Here is a 20,095-nt window from a genome sequence, read left to right on the forward strand (position 1 = left end):
GGGCTCAGGGCTTGGGTACGGGAAGGTGAGGGCTCCAGCTAGGGGTGCGGGCTCTGGGGTGGGGCCGGGGATGAGGGGTTTGGGGTACAGGCTGCCCTGGGGCTGTGAGGGAGAGGGAGAGAGAGAGAACGAGAACTCCACCCAGCTCTCTCCCCACGCAGCAGCACCTGGGCTGGGGGGGGGGAGGGGAGAAGCAGCTCCCGGGCTGGGTTGGGGCCACAGGAGGGAAGACTCCCCCAGCCACAGCAGGTCTGTGCCAGAGCTGGGTTGGGGGCAGGAGAGGGGCGCGTCTCCCCCCGCCGTGGCAGGGCTGTCCGTGCTGGGGCGGGGCTGGGGCCATGGAGGAGTGCATCCTCCAGCTGCGGCAGGTCCATGGCTAGGCTAGGTTGGGGCCAGGGCTGGGGGAGAGGACGCTGCATGGCGCTTAATAGGCTGCTGCATGGTTGAGCAGCTTAAAGGGAACTTAGCTCAGGGCACGGTTTTTTTACACCCCTGAGCAACGTAACTTACATCGACTTAAGTGGTGGTGTAGACAAGCGCTTAGTAGTCAAAGACCTGCTTCTCTGCCCTTTGTGACAACAATAAAACCTAACTCTGCCTTTAAAAGCCTCAGGGCTATTTTTTACAGTTAAATTTAGGCGACACTGAGAAAACTGATGTTTAGCCCTGCCCGCAACATAGAATACATGCTGAGAATACATCATGATTTGAAATATAGTTCCAACAAGAAACCCTTTCACATATAACAATCAAATTACTGATTCTTGTTTTAATCTAATATTCAGTCTATTTCTGTCTCTTTTAAACAAACAAACAAACAATCTGTTTACCATTTTCTGTACACCAGATTCTTCTTCTCAAAGCTGTGATTGTGTAATTAACCTTTCTGACAATTGGGGGGCGGAAAAGAGCGCCTGGATTTCCAGATGGGACACACTGGTGCACTCTGCATTATCGCTAATGGCAGAAACTCAGGACATGCTCACTGCAGAACGCTAAAGAAACAGTGCCCTTTGTTAGAAAAGCGTCTGACAGTGAGCATGCAGCTGACTGTTAGATCACCCTGTTTTACTTACAAAGCACAAGCCATTTCGGACACTCATTTATTAAACAAAAGGTAGCATTCATGTTCAACAACAAGACTTGACTTGACAGGTGGCAGCAAACAACAAAGTGCTGTGAGGGATGCCCTTTCTAGGCTATGAGCTCATCCCATCCATGCTGCTGTTTTCTCATTGAGCTGTTAGGACTCCTACAGAATCCAGTTTTCTTCTTCAGTGGACCTCTTAGAGCCCAGGGAATCTCTCCTATTTCCTCCTTTGTGCTCACTCTCCCTTTCACAGCAACGTCCCTTATGGCAGGGGATCCATCCACTGTCACTAATGCCATCCTCCCAGTTGGACAGAGGGGTTTCTAAGAGCAAGTACAGACAGTCTCACCCTCCTCTTGCAATATGTTCTACTCCCAACCCTTCCAGCCTTGGACCAGAAGAGACCTCCTGGCTCATCGAGTCCAGTCCTTGCTCAAATAGACACTCTGTCATATAATCCTTATGGGATTATGCTCTAGAACTAAACCAGAATCTGCTGCCACTGGGGTTTCATTCACTTTGTCAACTTCTGTTAGCTAATGCACGGATTCATTTAACAAAGCAACATACAGCACCGACAGGCCTGCACATACTTTTGAACATTTGAGAACAGTACAACAATTATACTCGCTATACCTCAGAGAACAATTAAAAAAATCCCGAAGTACAAAACCTCTGAGTGCTAATCCTTTTTTATTATGGTCTTCTAATAGGTATTCATCACAGAAAGCAGTTTACTGTTACATAGCAACCCATGTCAAATCTCAGCAGCTGGAGATAAAACACTTATGCCATTTAAAAAAATAACTGCAGTTGGAATCGGTCTATAATTAAATTGCATCAGAAAGCTTCACTAGTTTGAACGATTCACAGAGCCAGATTCTGTTCTCAGTATTCTCTGGTGTAAATCTGGATTAAACAAATCTGAATGTCACTTTAAATATGAACAACTTTTACTTACTCGACAATCCCTCTGTAGTGTTTTCATCAGTGCGCTGTATGTTTCTGAGTCAAAATACAGTCCTTCATGCATCTCTTGCAAGAAATCCAAGTCTTTAAATGTGGGGTTGGATTTCTCCCTTTCTTTTCTTGATGCTCTCCGTTTATAGGTAGAGCCTTTCAAGTCATATGTGAAATGCATTTTCATTGCCCGAGGCAAAACATTGTTCATCACGACGATTCTGATGTTAATGCCCCCTGACTGAACACAGTATAGTCCATAAAATTTTGGTAAGAGAGTCCTTGGATTCTGGTTCAAATTCTAAAAAAATACAAAAACAAAAAACAACCACACCACAAAGTTTGAATAGATTTTTTTAAACATTCACATTTTAGAGGGGTTTTCACACTTAAGCATATTAACATTGAAAAAGGGGTGTGTGTTACTTTATATTCTAAACAATTTCTTTGACCAGTCAGTCATTCTCTCCATCCCACTGGGCCCAAACTTGAAAAAGCTAGCACAACCCAGGAGAAGAGACTGTTTAAATGAAATTGAGGGATCTGGGTGACAGAAGCCTCAGGGCCAAAAAATCAAAGAAATGCCCATGACATCCCAAAAGCCAGGCCATGTCTCCCTATGCCTGGGCACTGAGGCAGCGAGAGCAGGGGTGTAGAGGGAAGAGACATGGCCTGCTGATTCCATTTTATGTCACTTTTGGCCACGTGGTTCATTCTGTACATTTTAAGCTCCTGACATGACCACATTTCCTCTTCTGCACTGCCTTGAAGAGAACCCACAGTCTTTCATCATTGCACACTATAGGGTTTCTTTGTCCTCTTGCATGGGGTCTATTTAAATTAGGTCAATAGCATAGCAGAAACTCAGCATTTTTGCTGCATTTGGCCTTAATGTGCCCTCATGAGAGGGCTCTTGCTTGAGTCTAGAGATGGACTGAAGACTTAACAGAACAACCCTCTCACCCAAAGATTTTTTTTAAGGGGTTTGGATCCCATTTCATTCAAGTCACCTCTGGTTTAGGTTTTGTGAAACAAAAGCCCGACCTAGTGAGGTTTTGCAAAACCAGAGTTACTGCCAATTTTGGCTATGTTTATTATAGCCCAGATTGTTGTCTACTTCAGAATGCAAAAAGGTAATGATCCTTTTACGACATCACAGTCTGTCAAAATGGAAACTATATCGTATCCCAAATTCAACAGCAGGCCAAGCATCTAGCAGGAGAGGATAAGAGATGGGAAGGCAAGAACCATATTTTAGACACTCCTATCTTGAATCACTATCAACATGAAAAACAGATGAAAAAGAAATTATTTCTATTTTAGGTCTGTTATGGTTAAAAGTTCCCCATTACAACTAAAGAAAGAAAGTTCCTACTTAAAGAGCCTCGATACAGGAATCGCATGAATTAAACCTTTTTATTTTGGTAAATGCTTGTGTGTATAATGTTAACTTTGTGAACGGTTAGTTCACAAAAACAAAGCAGAAAAGCCTTTATAATGTGTATTTGTATGATGGCCAATTCAGACATAAATCAAACAGATTATAAAGATTAACAATGAAGACAACCAGCTATGATGTATTTTCTGAATCTTTGAATGAGTGAAGTCTCTTTACATAAACATTCAAACTCACAGTTACTTTATATTAGCTTAATACCACCACCATCAGATAATCACGGTAAATTTCAAATAAATGAGGTGGAAAGTGTCCACATGTGATTTTATTTTTTGAAAGGGGGTTGGGATGATGGGGACACATCTGGTCACTACAGGCACAATCCTACAAGATGCTGACCATCACCTGAGAGGTGTTGAGAGGTTTGCCTCTTCATGGGAGCTCAGTGGCTGTCAGGAAGAATGCAGCCTCTTGCAATATTTAGTCCTATTTGTTTCTGATGGTCAGTTTATTCACTTTGCTGACAATCGGCCCATGTTAAAGAGACAGTCAACTTAGTTGAAGCCCCAAAATATATGTGGTTAAAAATTAATATTTTAAAGGAGTTATATGAATAGAATTTTTTTTCAACAAAATGTTGTTGTGCTAATATAGGAAAACCCAAGATTAAAGCAGTTTAGAAACTGAAGGGAAATTGACCAATCTAGTTTCTTTGGCCTCCTTGAATGAAATGCAAAAGGGCAAACAAACAAATGGAGAAAAATAAATTAGACTTTTAAAAGTTCTCTCCATTTTAATACTAAATTATTATGAACAAAGATAAGAATTATATTAAAATGGAACCATCTTGATAGTGTCCCTTTAGCATTTAAGGTAACAGTGACTTTGACCCATAGGTTAATTACTTTTTGCTGGTGAGTGCATGCCCACAAAGATGTTGTCTTTTAAAGTGTAAAATGTATAAAAATATTAAGATAAACATTAAATAAAAATTGACAAAAATACTGGAAGACAATGAATGAAATTATTCAGAATAAAAGGAGATGTGAAACATGAAGGATATGGAAAACACATAGAAGTAGAAAAATTAATGATCTGCAGTTACTCACCATGTAGTAACCTGGTAACAGCTTCTGAAGAAACTCAGCCTCTTTGTGTTGAACTGTTTTGATGATGAACTCATCATCACTAGTTACAAAAAATAAAGACCCGCTGGCACCAGGATTGGATAATTCTATTAAAGGTTCACTGCAGATTGAATACTGAAACAAAGAAAAAATGGAGTTTGCAGCCAATACAGGTGGTTTTCAATATAAAAATCTTTTAAAAGAATGGCTGGTACAAAGGGGGAGGGGGAAGTAAGGAAGATAGTTAAAGTTCCTCGATTCTCAAGCTGCCACAGCCCCTGCATAAGTTAGGCCAAATAGGTGATCGTCCAACAGTTGAGAATTGGAAGAGCATGGACATGTTCCACAACCCCCACATTATGGTGAGGAGGCAGCCTTCTGCCTCAAGAATACATACTGCAATTTGCCTTTACATTAGATAAAAAGTAGAAGATAGAATATTTTAACTGATGGGAATCAGATGTCCTATACGGGAAAAAGAGAAAATCTATATATTTATAAATGTTCTACTGCATCCATGTTAATTCACATTTCATGCCCCCACTCAACCCTCTTAGTATCCATCTCCTCTCCAAACTCAGTAATCAAGGGATTTTCATTTGTAATAAACGGAAGAGCAGGATTAATATGCTAATAAAAAATCTTTGTTAAGAATCTCTTTTCTTCTATTTAAAAAAGGCATAGTTAAGGTCAATAACTTCATACACATTGAAATTGTAGCACAGTAACATTAATAAGGGAGTGCCCTGCAAACAAACAAACTATACTTAAAACAAATGTGTTTTAAACTATTTATGTACCAGGGGAATAATTCTTAAAATAGAAGTATGTTTTCTGGTCTTTTTACAACTGCAAGAGTGGCTGTTCCTTAAACCAGTAGCCCTTTCCACCAGGACTATCAAGAAAAGTGCCGGGCTTCATTATAAGAAATAATTTTTTATAAACTAAAACCAAGTACTATTGAATTCAAAAGGAGTTCTGTCACTGATTTCAGTGGGACGAGGATTTGGTCCTATAGACATCAGTAGATGATGCTGCAGAGCAGAGATGTCCAAGAACAAGGGGGTAGAGGTGGGGAGAGGAAGAGAAGGGAACAACAACAACAACAAGTATGCTTAGGGGAAAATATAGTTTAAAAAAATGAATGCTTGCTCTGAGTTCAAATGTTTCACCATGTCGTACATATTTTTAAAAACGTAATGCATTAAATTTTCACTTTTATTTTAGTAATGTTATACTATACACCTTTGAATCAAGAGTGTCTTTACATTCTGTTATTATCCACATTTCTAGCCCATCCTACCAATATATGCAGCCTCAATAGTGAAAAATATTATTGCTATGAGGTTTTGAAGCCAATTATTTGGAATAGTAAAATATAATAAACTACATTATTGCAATAAAATAGGGATGGTCTATAAGGAAAATCACAAATCCAGGATTACAAGTTATGAGACAAGGATCTTATTTTATCCTTGAGGTTTTTTTTTTTGTTTTGTTTTTTTTTGCAAAAGAAGCCGCCTAACCCACAAAGTTTTGCTCAACCAAACCTTGAGCCTTTTGCTCAAGACTTAAAAAAGAAAGATAAATAGTTTGTGATCAACACATTGACATCCTGAATACCCATGTTTTGTATACTTTCCAGTCACCATTTATTTGTACAAGCTGTTCAAATTTATTTTTTCCCCTTCATCCTGCTTCCTGCAGTGCTTCCATACTGTACCATTTGGAAGACGGCAAAGCTACAACAGCTGTGCCCCACCAATGCAAATTAACAGTGTAAACCTACTTAGTGTTGCTGAGATACTTTTCATTCCATTTCTCCCTTCCCCCTCTCTCTCTAACAGGAACCAGTATAAAAGAGCAATCCCACTGTTTTCAGTTGCTGTATTGCAGCCTGAAAAGAAACGGTTTAAGACAACAGAATTTTGAATCACATCTAGTATAGTGGATAGGGGCTGAGGTAAGAGGTTGTAAATGGGGAGACTGGTTTTATTGTCAGCTGATTTTAAAAGCAAATAAAATAGTAGCAGGGCTAAAACCACTGTAGCATTTTCTAGAAATAAAGAAAATGGTTCAGGTACTTCTTCTGGCCTAACACTGTGACTGTTATAAATAGAGAGAAGACAGTCAAATCTGGATCAGTTTTAAACAAATTCAGGACTGAGTATATAACAGCAGCAAAATCTCAAGAGATATTCTCATGAGATTTTTGCCATTTTTCGTCAAGGATTTCAGTCATATCAAAACTGGAAAAACTGGTTCCAGCCTAGCATCAGTCAGTGGTTTCTGATCTCAGGATTACAATCCAATCTCCCCTGGAATTCAGGGCTCCACTTGAGATCGCTCTCATTATAATATGTGGCCCTAGAGACTCTTTAATTGAATCTACAGAGAGGTGAATGAATCAAAAGGCTATAAAAATGAAGTACTGCCTACAGTGGAGATTTGCCCCCATTATAAGTATTGGTGGCTAACCAGAGGGGAAGCGGAACTGGTACAAACCTATAAGCCACAAATTCCACTGGTGTAGTTTACTCCTGCTTGAAACTGGGTTCACTTGCACTGGTACAAATTGGTTGTGACAGCTTTCCCTGTCTGCACTGGGGTAGCTTCTCTGGTGGCCAGCCACTGCTGGCTGAAATCCACAGTGTAGACAAGGCCTAAGACTATAGTGTCTCCAGACCCATCTTTTAAAAAGATTAGGGCAAGACAGATTTGCCCTTAGACTTTAAGGTCAGAAGGAACCATCATGATCTAATCTGACCTCCTACACATTGCAGATCACAGAATCTCACCCATCCACTCCTGAAATAGACCCCTAACCTCTGGCTCAGTTACTGAAGACCTCAAATCATGGTTTAAAGAATGAAAGTTACAGAGAATTCACCTTTTGAACCAGTTTAAACCCGCAAGTGACCCATGCTGCAGAGGAAGGCAAAGACCCCACCAAGGTATCTGCCAATCTGACCCATTGGAAAATTCCTTCCCAATCCCAAATATGGCGATCAGTTTAAGTATTGTATAAACATGGCCTTTGTGAAACCTACAGCCCAACAAATATTTCCATGTAACTAACACAAATAACCCAATGGAAAGTTTGACTTTAATTTGAAGTTAGGATCAGTATAAGGCACCCAAGCACTAGCATAATGCGCCTGTGTTTGGGTTGCCAACACCGCAGGACAATATTCGTATTTTAAAAACTAAGTAGGCTAGTTTAACAGTCCAAGCTGAGAGAAATATATGAAAATAAACTGGATAGAGATGGTCTAGAAATGTTTTGATTCTTCCATTAAGCCAATTTTGGTGTGTGTTTCACTTAAAATAATTGACAAATAGCTTATTAACATTCTTTCAACTGTAAAGAATCTCAGTGGTTAACACAAGTAAAAATATTTGTAAAAAAATTCAGGTTTTTTTAAACCCCACATTGGACCTTTAAGCACAAGGAATGCAAAAAGCTGCTGGGCCTCCATATTGGAGGGACCCCACAGCTCTGAAGTGAACTGGCAACTTGCAAAATGATCTGATCTTGCCCTCTTAATGAATGGGGAAGACACCCTACACAGACCCCCTCAACCTTGCCAGCAGCAGATTTGTATGGGGAGGAAGATCTTGGACCATCCTCTTTTTGACAGTGTTGGTCCCCACAAGGGGGAAAGTCAGACTTGTGTAACTTACAGCAAGGTTGCTATATTTTCACATCTGAGCATGCGCATGACACACACAGTCCGAGTAGGACCCTACCAAATTCTCGGCCATGAAAAAAGCATCACGGACCCTGAAATCTGGTCTTCTGTGTGCTTTTACCTTAGACTATACAGATTTCACAAGGGGAGACCAGCGTTTCTCAAATTGGGGGTCCTGACCCAAAAGGAAGTTTCGGGGGGTCACAAGGTTATTTTAGGGGGGTTGTGGTATTGCTACCCTTACTTCTGTGCTGCCTTCAGAGTTGGGTGGCTGGAGAGTGGTGGCTGTTGGCTAGGCGCTCAGCTCTGAAGGTAGCACCACACCAACAGCAGGGCAGAAGTAAGGGTGGCAATACCACACCATGCCATCCTCACTTCTGCAGAGGCTCTGCCTTCAGAGCTGGGTTCCCAGCCAGCAGCCACTGCTCTCCAGCTGCCCAGCTCTGAAGGCAGCACTGCCGTCAGCAGCAGCTCAGAAGTAAGGGTAGCAGTACCACAACCCCCTACAATAACCTTGCGACCACCCCACAACTCCTTTTTGGGTCAGGATCCCTACAGTTACAACACTGCAAAATTTCAGATTTAAATAGCTGAAATCATGAAATTTACTATTTTAAAAATCTTATGACCGTGAAATTGATGATAATGGGCCATGAATTTGGTAGGGCCCTAAGTATGATTATTAAGGGCTTGTCTACACTTGAAATGATACAGCAGCCGAGTTCCAGTGAGTTGCTGTATTATTTCAAAGTGGATCCTACCTATGCTGAAGGGAGGGGGGGCTCCTGTCACTATAGGTATCCTCCTCCCTGAGAGGTAGTAACTAGGTCAACGGAAGAATTCTGAGTTACTCTGCTGGGTGACCTAACTTTTTAGTGTAGACCAGGCCTAAGACTGCAAATCAAAAGGAACAGAACAGAAAGTAGTCTTTACAAAGGTATCAATGTCCTTCTCAGGTCATCTCTTTTTCCATGTCAAGGTTAGAACATATGCATGTAAACACTATTTTCTTGTGAAGCACATAAATAAGGCAGTTAGCATATGAGAGCACTCAATTAGAATTCAATTAGCAATATTCACATGAGTTTTAAATCTAATTATAATATTCGTGTAGAGATAATTACCTGAACTAGAAGCAATACTCTAGGTATTAAGCTATCAATTAACATGGCAGGTTTTATAGCAATCACTTAAAAGCTGGAGAATTAAAAAAAGTTTTGGCAAAAGCTAAATTTATACACCAGTTACAAAATATAAAAACTTCTACTCCTCTTTAGAGCATCGTTAGCCATCCTCCTCCTCCTCCGCGACAGAAACAGAATTGTGTTCACATCACAATTTTTTATTTATCTATTTTGTTTTGGTAGTTCAGGGAACAATTACAAATTCTTACCAAGTAATCATCAGGCTTGATACCAAAAAGTTCTCTGAAATAACGGAAAGCTAGAGGAGCATAGGTCTTAAATCTGAAGTCGGGGTAATGATGAGCCGGGGTCAAATTGCTGCCTTCACTACATGAAAAAGACAAAATTAAGAAAACAGCAAAATATTACAAGACAAGACTTTCTTTTTGCAGCTAGTTTTCCTTTAATACTTCCCACCATGATCACTGGCATCCTGTGACAAAAGTCACTCAAAGGAATTCGAAATAATGTAGGTTTCAGAGTACCAGCCGTGTTAGTCTGTATTCGCAAAAAGAAAAGGAGTACTTGTGGCACCTTAGAGACTAACCAATTTATTTGAGCATGAGCTTTCGTGAGCTACAGCTCACTTCATCGGATGCACACCGTAGAAACTGCGGCAGACATTATATACACACAGAGATCATGAAACAATACCTCCTCCCACCCCACTGTTCTGCTGGTAATAGCTTATCTAAAGTGATCATCAAGTTGGGCCATTTCCAGCACAAATCTAGGTTTTCTCACCCTCCACCCCCCCACACACAAACTCACTCTCCTGCTGGTTGGGGGGGTGGAGGGTGAGAAAACCTGGATTTGTGCTGGAAATGGCCCAACTTGATGATCACTTTAGATAAGCTATTACCAGCAGGACAGTGGGGTGGGAGGAGGTATTGTTTCATGATCTCTGTGTGTATATAATGTCTGCCGCAGTTTCCACGGTATGCATCCAATGAAGTGAGCTGTAGCTCACGAAAGCTCATGCTCAAATAAATTGGTTAGTCTCTAAGGTGCCACAAGTACTCCTTTTCTTTTTGAGAAATAATGTAGATTCAAATGTCAATATAAAAGTGGTGCCAGGAAAACAGCAGTCTTATATCCTCTCCTCACGCTAAGGGAAGTAACCATCATCATCAGTGTCACCATCCATGGTTTAAGGTATGGTTTATACCAGCATCTCAGCCTTCCGTGTCCCTTCAGTGTTACTCTCTCTTGCAAACTAGGTCATGGCACTACCACATGGTCCCTCAACCCCTATAACTTTTTAGTTTGGAACCAGTAACTTGCACAACTGGCTCTACACCTGGTTTTGGGTCTGCAGGATACACAGTGAAAAAACCTCTGTTAATTACTGTGCTCAGCCAAAAGTGTTTTGCCCCACCACAGGAGCAGGCTGGCACATGACTGTGTGCTGAACTGGTTAAAAGAAAATTTTTTTCAGTGTGAACAGAGTACCCTAAACATGACCATGTTATTGGATTAGCTGTTCCAAGGCCCCCACCTTTCCTCCAGCCACAGAAAACAAACAAAAGAAAACCCCACCTTTCTTGGGCAGGACATCCCAGAGTGCATTGCCATGTATACTGTGATTCAGCTCTAGATGCATGTCCTGTGGGAATTCTACCCCATGCTAAGTGACTGTGGAATAGCTTCCCAGATAAACTGATACAAGACGTGTTTCAGCAGCATAGTAGGATGTGTACCTGTACCCAGACAGCTATGGCTGATAGCTGCTGTGTTAACACAAACTGAACTGTGTAACTTGTAACCAGATATAAAATAGCAGATGAAAGTTGTAATGCAGACAGGGTCTAAGACAGGGGTGGCCAACCTGAGCCTGAGAAGGAGCCAGAATTTACCAAGGTACTTGCCAAGGAGCCACAGTAATACGTCAGCAGCGCCCCCATCAGCTCCCCTCACCCCCCCTCTCCCAGCTCGTCCCACCCACTGGCAGCCCCGCCGATCAGCACCTCCTCCTCCCTCCCAATCAGCTGTTTCATGGCATGCAGGAGGCTCTGGGGTGGGAGGAGGAGGAGTGAGGGCACTGCAGGCTATGGGGAGAGATGGAGCGGTAAGGGGTGGAATGGGGGCAGGGCCTGTGGCAGAGCCAGGGGTTGAGCAGTGACCGCCCCCCGCCCCGCACCGTCCATTGGAAAGTTGGTGCCTGTAGCTCCTGCCCCGGAGTTGGTGCCTATACATGGAGCCACATATTAACTGCTAAAGAGCCACACGTGGCTCCGGAGCCACAGGTTGGCCACCCCTGGTCTAGGACATAATGCCCTAATTTGATCATTTCAGACGTACATCATGTACCCAAAGTTCATTTACCTTTGCGTAAATTTGTTTACAGTAGAAATATCTAACTTATTAAAAAAAAGTATAAATGGCTAGTAATCAATGTAAATATTTGAACATCTTGATTTCTTATACTCGAAGTTGTTTTACTACCAGAAATGAAACAGACTATCTGAAATATATTCCGAATATATGCACTGAAATTATATTAGTAACATATTGTGATGGAAGACGTTCATCCAGCTCATCTACATCTATCTTTTATTATCAGGCAAAAGTAGAAAACTGAACTTAACACAACTCTGCAAGCTGGAAAAAAAGTTCTCTGAGCCTCCACAAAACTGACCCCCTAAACTCTCCAGCAGGAGATCAAGGGATAAAAGAACCGATGAAACTACAGGCTAAAAGTATTGCATCAGAGAAAACTGACTGGCTAGCCATTCTCTACCCTGGTTGCTAGGTGCTAATAAAAGCTGTTTTTTCCAGATGAACTATTCTGCAGATTTTATAGGATATTACCACAAATTGTCTTAGACACAAAATCAGTTCCATTCATCTGTTTGTTGCTCCTAAAATGGCATGGCAAAGAGAAAACAAGAGATTAAGGTGGAACTGGTAGCACTGCCTATAGTTATGATTGCCTGACACCACCAATTATATGGTCCTATTTTCCATTGGCTATAACTTTGCCAAACTGTCATGATTTGGGCGAAAAGTTTAATCAAAAATGGTTCCCAATTATAAGATTAGGGAAAACCTAAACTGTTTTGCCCATGTTCAACTCTTATCACAATTTCATAAGGAAGCTCCAGTGCCTCCATTCTTTAAGCAGAGATTTGACATATGGCAGGGGCATTGTCCTGATATCGGGGATGTGCCTTTTGCTGTTTTTAAGTAAGAACTCCCAAATTTGGCCAAGTATAGGTCTTGATGCATCGTGCATCTGCCTAGCAAGATGGTGGTGCCCGGCTCAGCCTGGAGGGGTGGAGTAGCCCCCTGCCCCAACTCAGAGCTTTGCTGCGCAGATCCTGTGTGAACTGCTCAGTTTGGAGTCTTTACTATTCATTGAATGCATACATCAGCCTCTGAGGAAAGACTTTCTGTAAACGCATCTACTTTGCGTTAAGTCCCTGGGAGACACTCACTGTGATCTACTTATCCTAAAACTGGGACTCCTGTGCTGAATACATTTCATGAAGAAAAGCCATCACCACTAGCTGCCTTTACAGGGACTGCTCTCAAGAAAGGGTCATAAAATGCATAGCTAGATAATAAAATCAATCAAAAAACCTCAAAAAAAAATTGCTCTCCACACTCGGAAGTTTCTGGAATTGGTGTGGTAGTTTTGGGTATAGTTACTGGATTCAGACTCCCTGAATGCAAGTTTCTTTGGAAAAGGCCATGTGCACTGTATGGGCTGGGAGAAGTTGAGCCTCAGGAGCAGAAAGCAGGCTGTTTTTCCTAACTCAAGCATTCTGCAGCAGGGTTTTTAAAAAAATTTACTTAACTAAGTGGTTGGTTAACTGACTAGCTAATCAGTGATTTCAGCAGGAGAAGGAGGAGGATGAAGGGTCTGTATGGATTCCAGCTGAAAATTTCTATAAGCAAGTGGAAGGAAGATGTAGCTTTTGACTCACCAGACTGCATAGATTTGGTGATCAAAGACTAAGACTTAGGTAAACTCAACCAAAGCCTTTGGGAACTCTGAGTTTATTCTCACTGTATTTCTGTAGGCACAGACCTGTTTAGATTTAATTTGGGTTTTTTTTCTCTTTATTTATGTTTATGTATAAGCGTGAAGATACTGGATGTGGTTTATAAAGTAGCCATGTTATGCTGTAGACATTAAATTGTAGTTATTATGTTTCTTCATCGTAAGACTTTATAAACTTCAGAATTAAGTTCATTCCTTTTGTTCTTTTGGATTTGAGTGTGAGGAGGTTGACCCTGAGCAATCTTTGCTGAAAACCCTCAATGACTGAATTCTGGGTCTCCAGGTGCTTTTCTATGGGAGTTGGGGGTTTTTAGCTCCTGGAGAAGGGCTGAGAAGTAAACTCTAGCCCACTAAAAGGTTCCAACAATGCAACTTTATGAAATAGCCAATAATTAAAAAATATAACACATACCCCTCTCCAAGAGAGCATCTACACCAGAAAATTTGGGCCAGATTTGTAAAGGTATGTATGCAATGGGAGTTAGATGACTAGGTGCTTCTGAAAACCTCACTAGGCACCTGTCTGCATCTTTAAATACCTTTGAAAAATCTGGCTTTGTGGCCATTTTTCAGCATCTGCAGGGTCTGATGGCCTGGTGGCAAATAAAGCTTATGCCCTCTCTATACCAGAGCTCACACCAGCACTGATACAGCTTTATCCACGCTGGAAAATTCCTACTCATTTTTCTAGGATAGATGAAACCCAAGAGCATGAGCTACTTCAGACACACATGAAGGGCTTGTCTGCACAGGGAAATTGACCAGCACAGATATTCCAGAATAACTCACTCTCTCTCTCTGAACATCTATTCTGGACTAAAAGTGACTTATTTCAGAATATTACAAAGTGGAGTAATTATTCCATAATTAAACCAGTTTTAATCCAGAATAAGGTCCACACAGGAACCCTATTCTGAAAAAACCCATGGTGGAACAGCTTACTCTGCTATAGCTGCACTGGTCAATTTCCCTGTAGACAAGCCCTAGCACTCTGCAAGAGATAACACTATTTTTAAAAATTCTCCCTGGTTACTGTGGGTATGCAGGGCTGCTCACCATGCCATACTGTTTTCATTCATTACACTGATTTTTTCAGTTTCACTGCCTCAAAGGACTGCTCAAAGGACAGTGGTGGCAAGTTCAACTGCAATGAAGGAGAACAAAATTGGACAAGAGTTTGAGGGTTTTTTTGCCATGGCATACAAGGCATCTATGGGCGACAAGGGACTGCATTTCTTGAGAAGCACATCCTATTAGCTGGCTTCAAAGCAGTAGTATTGTGATAAAGGAAACCCTTCCAAAGCTCTTGCAGCTAGAGATAAGCTGCTGAAAAAACTGCATGCTGGGAGGAAAGAAAGTAAGAGGGAAAAGGTGGTTTAGACTGAGGAACACTAAAAACACCAGTGGGCTAGGAAAGATGTTTTCAAACTCTAAAACCACAGGCTTTTTAGTCCCCTCCTCCCAACCTAGAAATTTGAGGTTCTCAGCCCCAAACCTATTAGTTTTGATCAACATGGATTTTTGCCCCATCCCCACTGTTTGCTGGTGACATTTTAGGAGTTCAGGCTCTGGCTGGGCTATTTTCAGAGCGGAAGTACCACATGCAAAGTGGACTGGACAATATACTTTAACCAGCCTACAAAAATATTAAGAAATTTGTATGGGGAGGATTGTTTGTAGCTGGCGAAGGCATATTTTGCTCTGTTAATTGTAATGTCTTAACTGACCATTTGATGCAATATGGTACATTCCAAAGGCAAAATAAAACACACTGTTCTTGAGAAATCTCTTGAAGATACAAACATAAGTGTCACTCCTGGTAGAAATGGCTTAGCAGCATCCAGAAATCGGAGAGGTAAAGAAGCCCGCACTTTACATCAATGCAAACACTGTCTGTATGCTAGTTAAATTACAAAGCAGCTACATTATTGTATTCAGTACTTTTCATTTGTACTGAAGGAAAAACCTAAAACTGCAAAATTATAACTTTGGGCACATATGGGAGAATGTGCAATATAAAGAAAGGAGACAACCTCAATAACTTTCCATCTTAAGACAGGGAACATATCTGGTGATTAGAGCACATGACTAGGTTCTGTTACCAGTTTGACTTTTTCTGTGACCTTGGACAACTCAAATCTCTGTACCTGAACGATGACATTTAATTCTGGTCTTGGAAGGATTGTGAGGCTTAATCATACTGTTTGGATAGTGCTTTAAAAAGCTTAGATGAAAGACTATAAAGTGCAAAGTACTATTTTTATTCAATATATTAAAAAGACTAAATTTACTATGAAAGCTATGTTCTCTAGTATCTATTCAGGTAACTGCACGTTCTGGCATTGCAGAATCTTTTAGTTTTTTTTGTTTTGTTTTTTAAAGCGAAGAACTGTCTGCCTATAAACCCAGGGGAATAAGTTACAGTATAAGTGATGCATATCAATCTAAAATTAATCACAAAGTATTATATTTTTGAGGTCCAGCCCTGTATTGCTTTGTGGGAGACCCAGATGTGTTTGTTGGCAGTCTCGCCTTGGTTTAGCATGGACTGGAAATGTTAAGGAGGCAACACACTTAGCCCCCAAGGACAGAAGGAGTGTCTTACTACTTTCAATGGTACATCCTCTGACCAGTTACAGTGGTGTTAAGGGTTTCTGAGGAAAACTTCATTTTTTCTCTCTTTTAACACAAGAAAGCAGCCACAATGTTGAGCCTTGGTTGTGTGCATGTGCAAAGTGAGGGAAATAGTGAAAAAGGGAAGTCTCAGTGCCCAATATGGAACGGACTCCTTACCCCATTTATCCCCAAATCAAACAAAATATCGATTGTGTTAAAAAAAAATCAGGTCTTACTAGTCTTGGGAAAAGTTGCTCTTTTACTTCCCACTGAAGTGCGTTCACTATCCCTTTCCTGTGTGCAACAGATAAATGCACAAGAATGCACAACTAATCCAGGCCTTGCTTTCCAATCCTCCCATTTCCTCCCTAAAGAGAAAAGATAAATGACTGCATCATTTCTGCCTACAAGAACTAGTCCCTATTTCTATACTCACATAGCTATCAGCTTTTGGTTGATATAGGATAGAGACGGATAGTGATATCCTTATTTCTAGATATATCTTCCTTTGTATTATTTTCAGCTACAGTAAGATGTGCTAATAAGTCTCCTGAAACAAGACATCTTTAAAAGGCAATGCATGTGTACATTAAAGAATCTCAAAATAAATCAAGACAATTATATTTGGGTCCATAAGATTTTATGTAGCAATAACCACTGAATGGGCATTCTTAATTATTTTCTAACAACAACAACAACACTACTACTAATTTTGCACTGCTGATACTCCCTTTTATGGAGGCATCTTAAAGCACCTAAGAAACAGGTGGCTATGTTCAAAAATACATTTAAAAAATCAACATTCACCTTATCTATATTCAGAATTGTTTTTTACTAATCAAAGTAGCTGATAGTTCATAATAGACTTGATTTTGTTCTTGGAGTCACACTGTGTCCATTTTCAACAACATTTACACACACTGGAAGAAATGGCAGTAGTTTCCCTACCAAGTTGCTGTCTGCCCAGATTCTTTCACCCCCTAAAAAGTACTCCTCAGCAGATCTGCATGTCCTCTATGTCCATGCTGGAGGAGCAGAGAAAGGGAAGAGAGAATTTTACCTAGGACTGGATTTAAGGAACTTCGGCAAGTTACATACATGCCTCTGTGTGAAACAGGTCAACATGGAGTTAATACAGTGGGCATGAATTACAGCATAAATAGCTATGCATGAGACTCTGAATACTCTTTATGTGTATCCTACAGGGAATGGTGTACATATAATTGTTTGGGAAACACTTAGCCCTTCAACTGACCAAGGTGTTTGTATGGAAATTGCCTCTGAAATTCAGAGCTTTTCTGATCTTTCCATGACATTTCTGGAAAATACATCAGCTAATGATTCATTTATTTTGTATAGTGGAAGCTTAGAGACAAGGCACCACCCACCCTGATATTATCAGACACAAAATGACCACTGCTTACTACTGTTAATTAGCTGTAATCATACTTTTATGCGTTAATTTTGCCTACCCACTTTTTGATGTCACCAGACTTCACAGGAATTATAAAACCCTGACAATATGTCACATGCCATCATATGTTGTGAACTACAGACTAATGTTTCAGTAACAAAACTGCAAGAGAAAATGTCCCATATCTTAACTAAATCATTGTAGAAACAGCCTTGCCTGCAATACAACATGTATAGATGAAGGACAAATAATGTAAGCCTCCCAGTTGGAATGCTGAGGAACAAGACTAGGGATGCTGGTCAATGTCTAGAAGCTGAAATAAAGCATATGGCAGAGGGAGAAAAGTGAGAGACCCATAAATGGACTTATGTGAAGACTGAACACTTGACAATATTTGGCAAAAGCCTGGATCTTAGAAGTCCTTCTACTGACAGGTCTGAGAAAACAAATAGGCAGAGTCTGGTGTATGTTCCTAGTGCCCAAAGCCTGCAATACAGTTTGACAACTTTTTAAAGCTCGATACGTGGATCTTCTACATATGGGCAGAAATGAGCCCTGGTGCTGTCAAAAAAAACCTCTGGATAAGATATTTTACCAGTTTATATATATCATGACAAAGTGTCATATTGTAATAAGGTTGTGTGAACTAGAGTTACTCTGTGACACTTCTTTAACACCAAGACACCTGGAAGTCATGACATCACACTGGATCTAAGAGGACCCGTGGGATGGAGCACGCAGCATTTCCCCAAGATTCCAAGGTAGAGTGGAGAATCCTTTAAAGTTGAGTGACAGCAGAGAAGAGAATGATTAGGCTGCATAAAATATCTCTACCTGACAGCTTGGCTGTTACTGCCAGTATTGCTACAGTAACACCACTGGCCCTGGTAGTGGGAAGAGAGGCTACGGATTTGCATAGGGGTGTTTCTGAGGGACAGGAGAGATTATTTGCATGAGTTCCCAGAGTAGCTTTACACTACCCAAATGTAGAGCAGCCATAGGTTCCCTCGTTAGGATCAACTGGCTCAGCCAATTTGTGTTCTGTAAAATGAGCACTCATGCTCACTGCCATTTAAACTGCATCCAGAATCTGGTCCTAAAAATGAATTACTGTACTGTAACCCTCTGTGACACATCACAGTTGGCTCCTAAAAGCAACATGCTATAAACTTCCTTCTGGATAGCCCAATATGAACAACAAGAGCTTTGCCTGTTGCACCCTGTCCCAAAGATGAGTGTGGAGGAGTGGAAGCTGGGAAGGTATCCTCTCACCACTGCACATGTGCTATAATGGCCAGTGAAAGAAAACATTTTAAGCAGTTTAAAGGCACAGTGCAAAGACGTGGTAACTTACTGAAAATGACTGAGTCAAACATGCAATACACCCAAGCATTGGGCCAAATTCTACTCTTAGATACACCAATGTAAATATTAAGTAATTGCACTGAAATCAGTGGAGTTATTTCTGCTTTACAGCAGTATAACCCAGCAGAATTTGGTCCATTATATTGAGTTCTAACCAACCATTTTCCTCCTTTTCCCTCTTGGTGTTTTTAACCACATGAATCTCTTACTGTTAGTATCCTGAAATAATATGTTTTGCTATGGTTAAACTATTATACAGATGGTGCAGTTTATTTGAGGGGTGGAGAACTACACAGAGGTTATTTCTTTTCTGTTATTGATTAATCATAAGACAATTGTTGGCTATCTTTCCATGATTTTCTTTTATACAAAACTATAATTGTCATATGATTTTGCTTGCTGGAATGCAAGTAGAAGTGTTGTTTCATTGCACTTCAAGTAGTCTGGATTTACAGTGTCACACTCCACATCAGTACCTGGCCCGGGCCAGGGAAACTAATGATCCAACCAGCAGACTTGGTCACGTGCTGCCTCAGGCACATCGCGCTTATGCTAAAAACATCACGACTGTAACAATGCTCCCACTACTATGACAATGTGGCATCAGGAGTGCACAGAACTCTAGGAAATAAGTGACATGTCACTTCATTGCCTGTATCACTCCCATCAGGCCTGGGTGCAGACAAGGGACCAGTCAAAGGGGAGATGAAATGATCAGGACAGCCCATAAAGACAAAGTGCTGCTGCAAATGGACACGTATGTTATATAGCAACGTTGGAGTTAAATCAGTACTCTGGATGCGGCTACAGCTAGATCACATTGGAAACCTGAAGCTAGTGCAAAATGTGGTTGCTTGCTTGTTAAGCCTGTTTTCTCATCATGATCACATACACCTCTTACATAGCTCAAATTTACCAATGATGCCCTAATCACAGAGAGGGAGTAATTCAAATAACTATCAAACTCACCTTAGCCTAAGCTTTTTCTCCCTAGATCAGCTATTCCTTGGGTTTTGCCTCCTTTGTCTCAGTCACTACTCCCTTTGCCTTGAGAAAGAGACTCCTTCTACTTTTATAACCTGGTTGACGCTAACAATCTGCTGGTGACACTCAGGAATAATCTGCACTGTACTTTCAAATGGGACTCAACAGTGGAGCTCCCTACTTTACTATGAAGAGTCGTACTCTTGCAATTCATCCTAACTAGTACCTTTTTATTCCTACTCAATATCATTTTAGACAGGC

The 20,095-nt window shown here is 40.8% G+C and overlaps 1 protein-coding gene across 7 annotated transcripts in view; it reads right to left on the reverse strand.

Moving 5' to 3' along the window:
- Positions 1-20,095, reverse strand: part of PIP5K1B (phosphatidylinositol-4-phosphate 5-kinase type 1 beta) — a 167,491-nt gene that overhangs the window by 69,807 nt on the left and 77,589 nt on the right. For all 7 annotated transcript variants that reach the window (XM_084628257.1, XM_084628253.1, XM_084628254.1 and 4 more), the window contains 3 exons: positions 9,659-9,776; positions 4,556-4,708; positions 2,052-2,351 (listed from right to left, as the gene is read on the reverse strand). In XM_084628257.1, coding sequence (XP_084484383.1) covers positions 2,052-2,351; positions 4,556-4,708; positions 9,659-9,776 — 571 coding nt within the window. The remainder of the gene's footprint in view (positions 1-2,051; positions 2,352-4,555; positions 4,709-9,658; positions 9,777-20,095) is intronic.

The sequence above is a fragment of the Lepidochelys olivacea genome (assembly GCF_965140295.1).
Source record: "Lepidochelys olivacea isolate rLepOli2 genome assembly, chromosome: 5".
NCBI lineage: Eukaryota > Metazoa > Chordata > Testudines > Cheloniidae > Lepidochelys > Lepidochelys olivacea.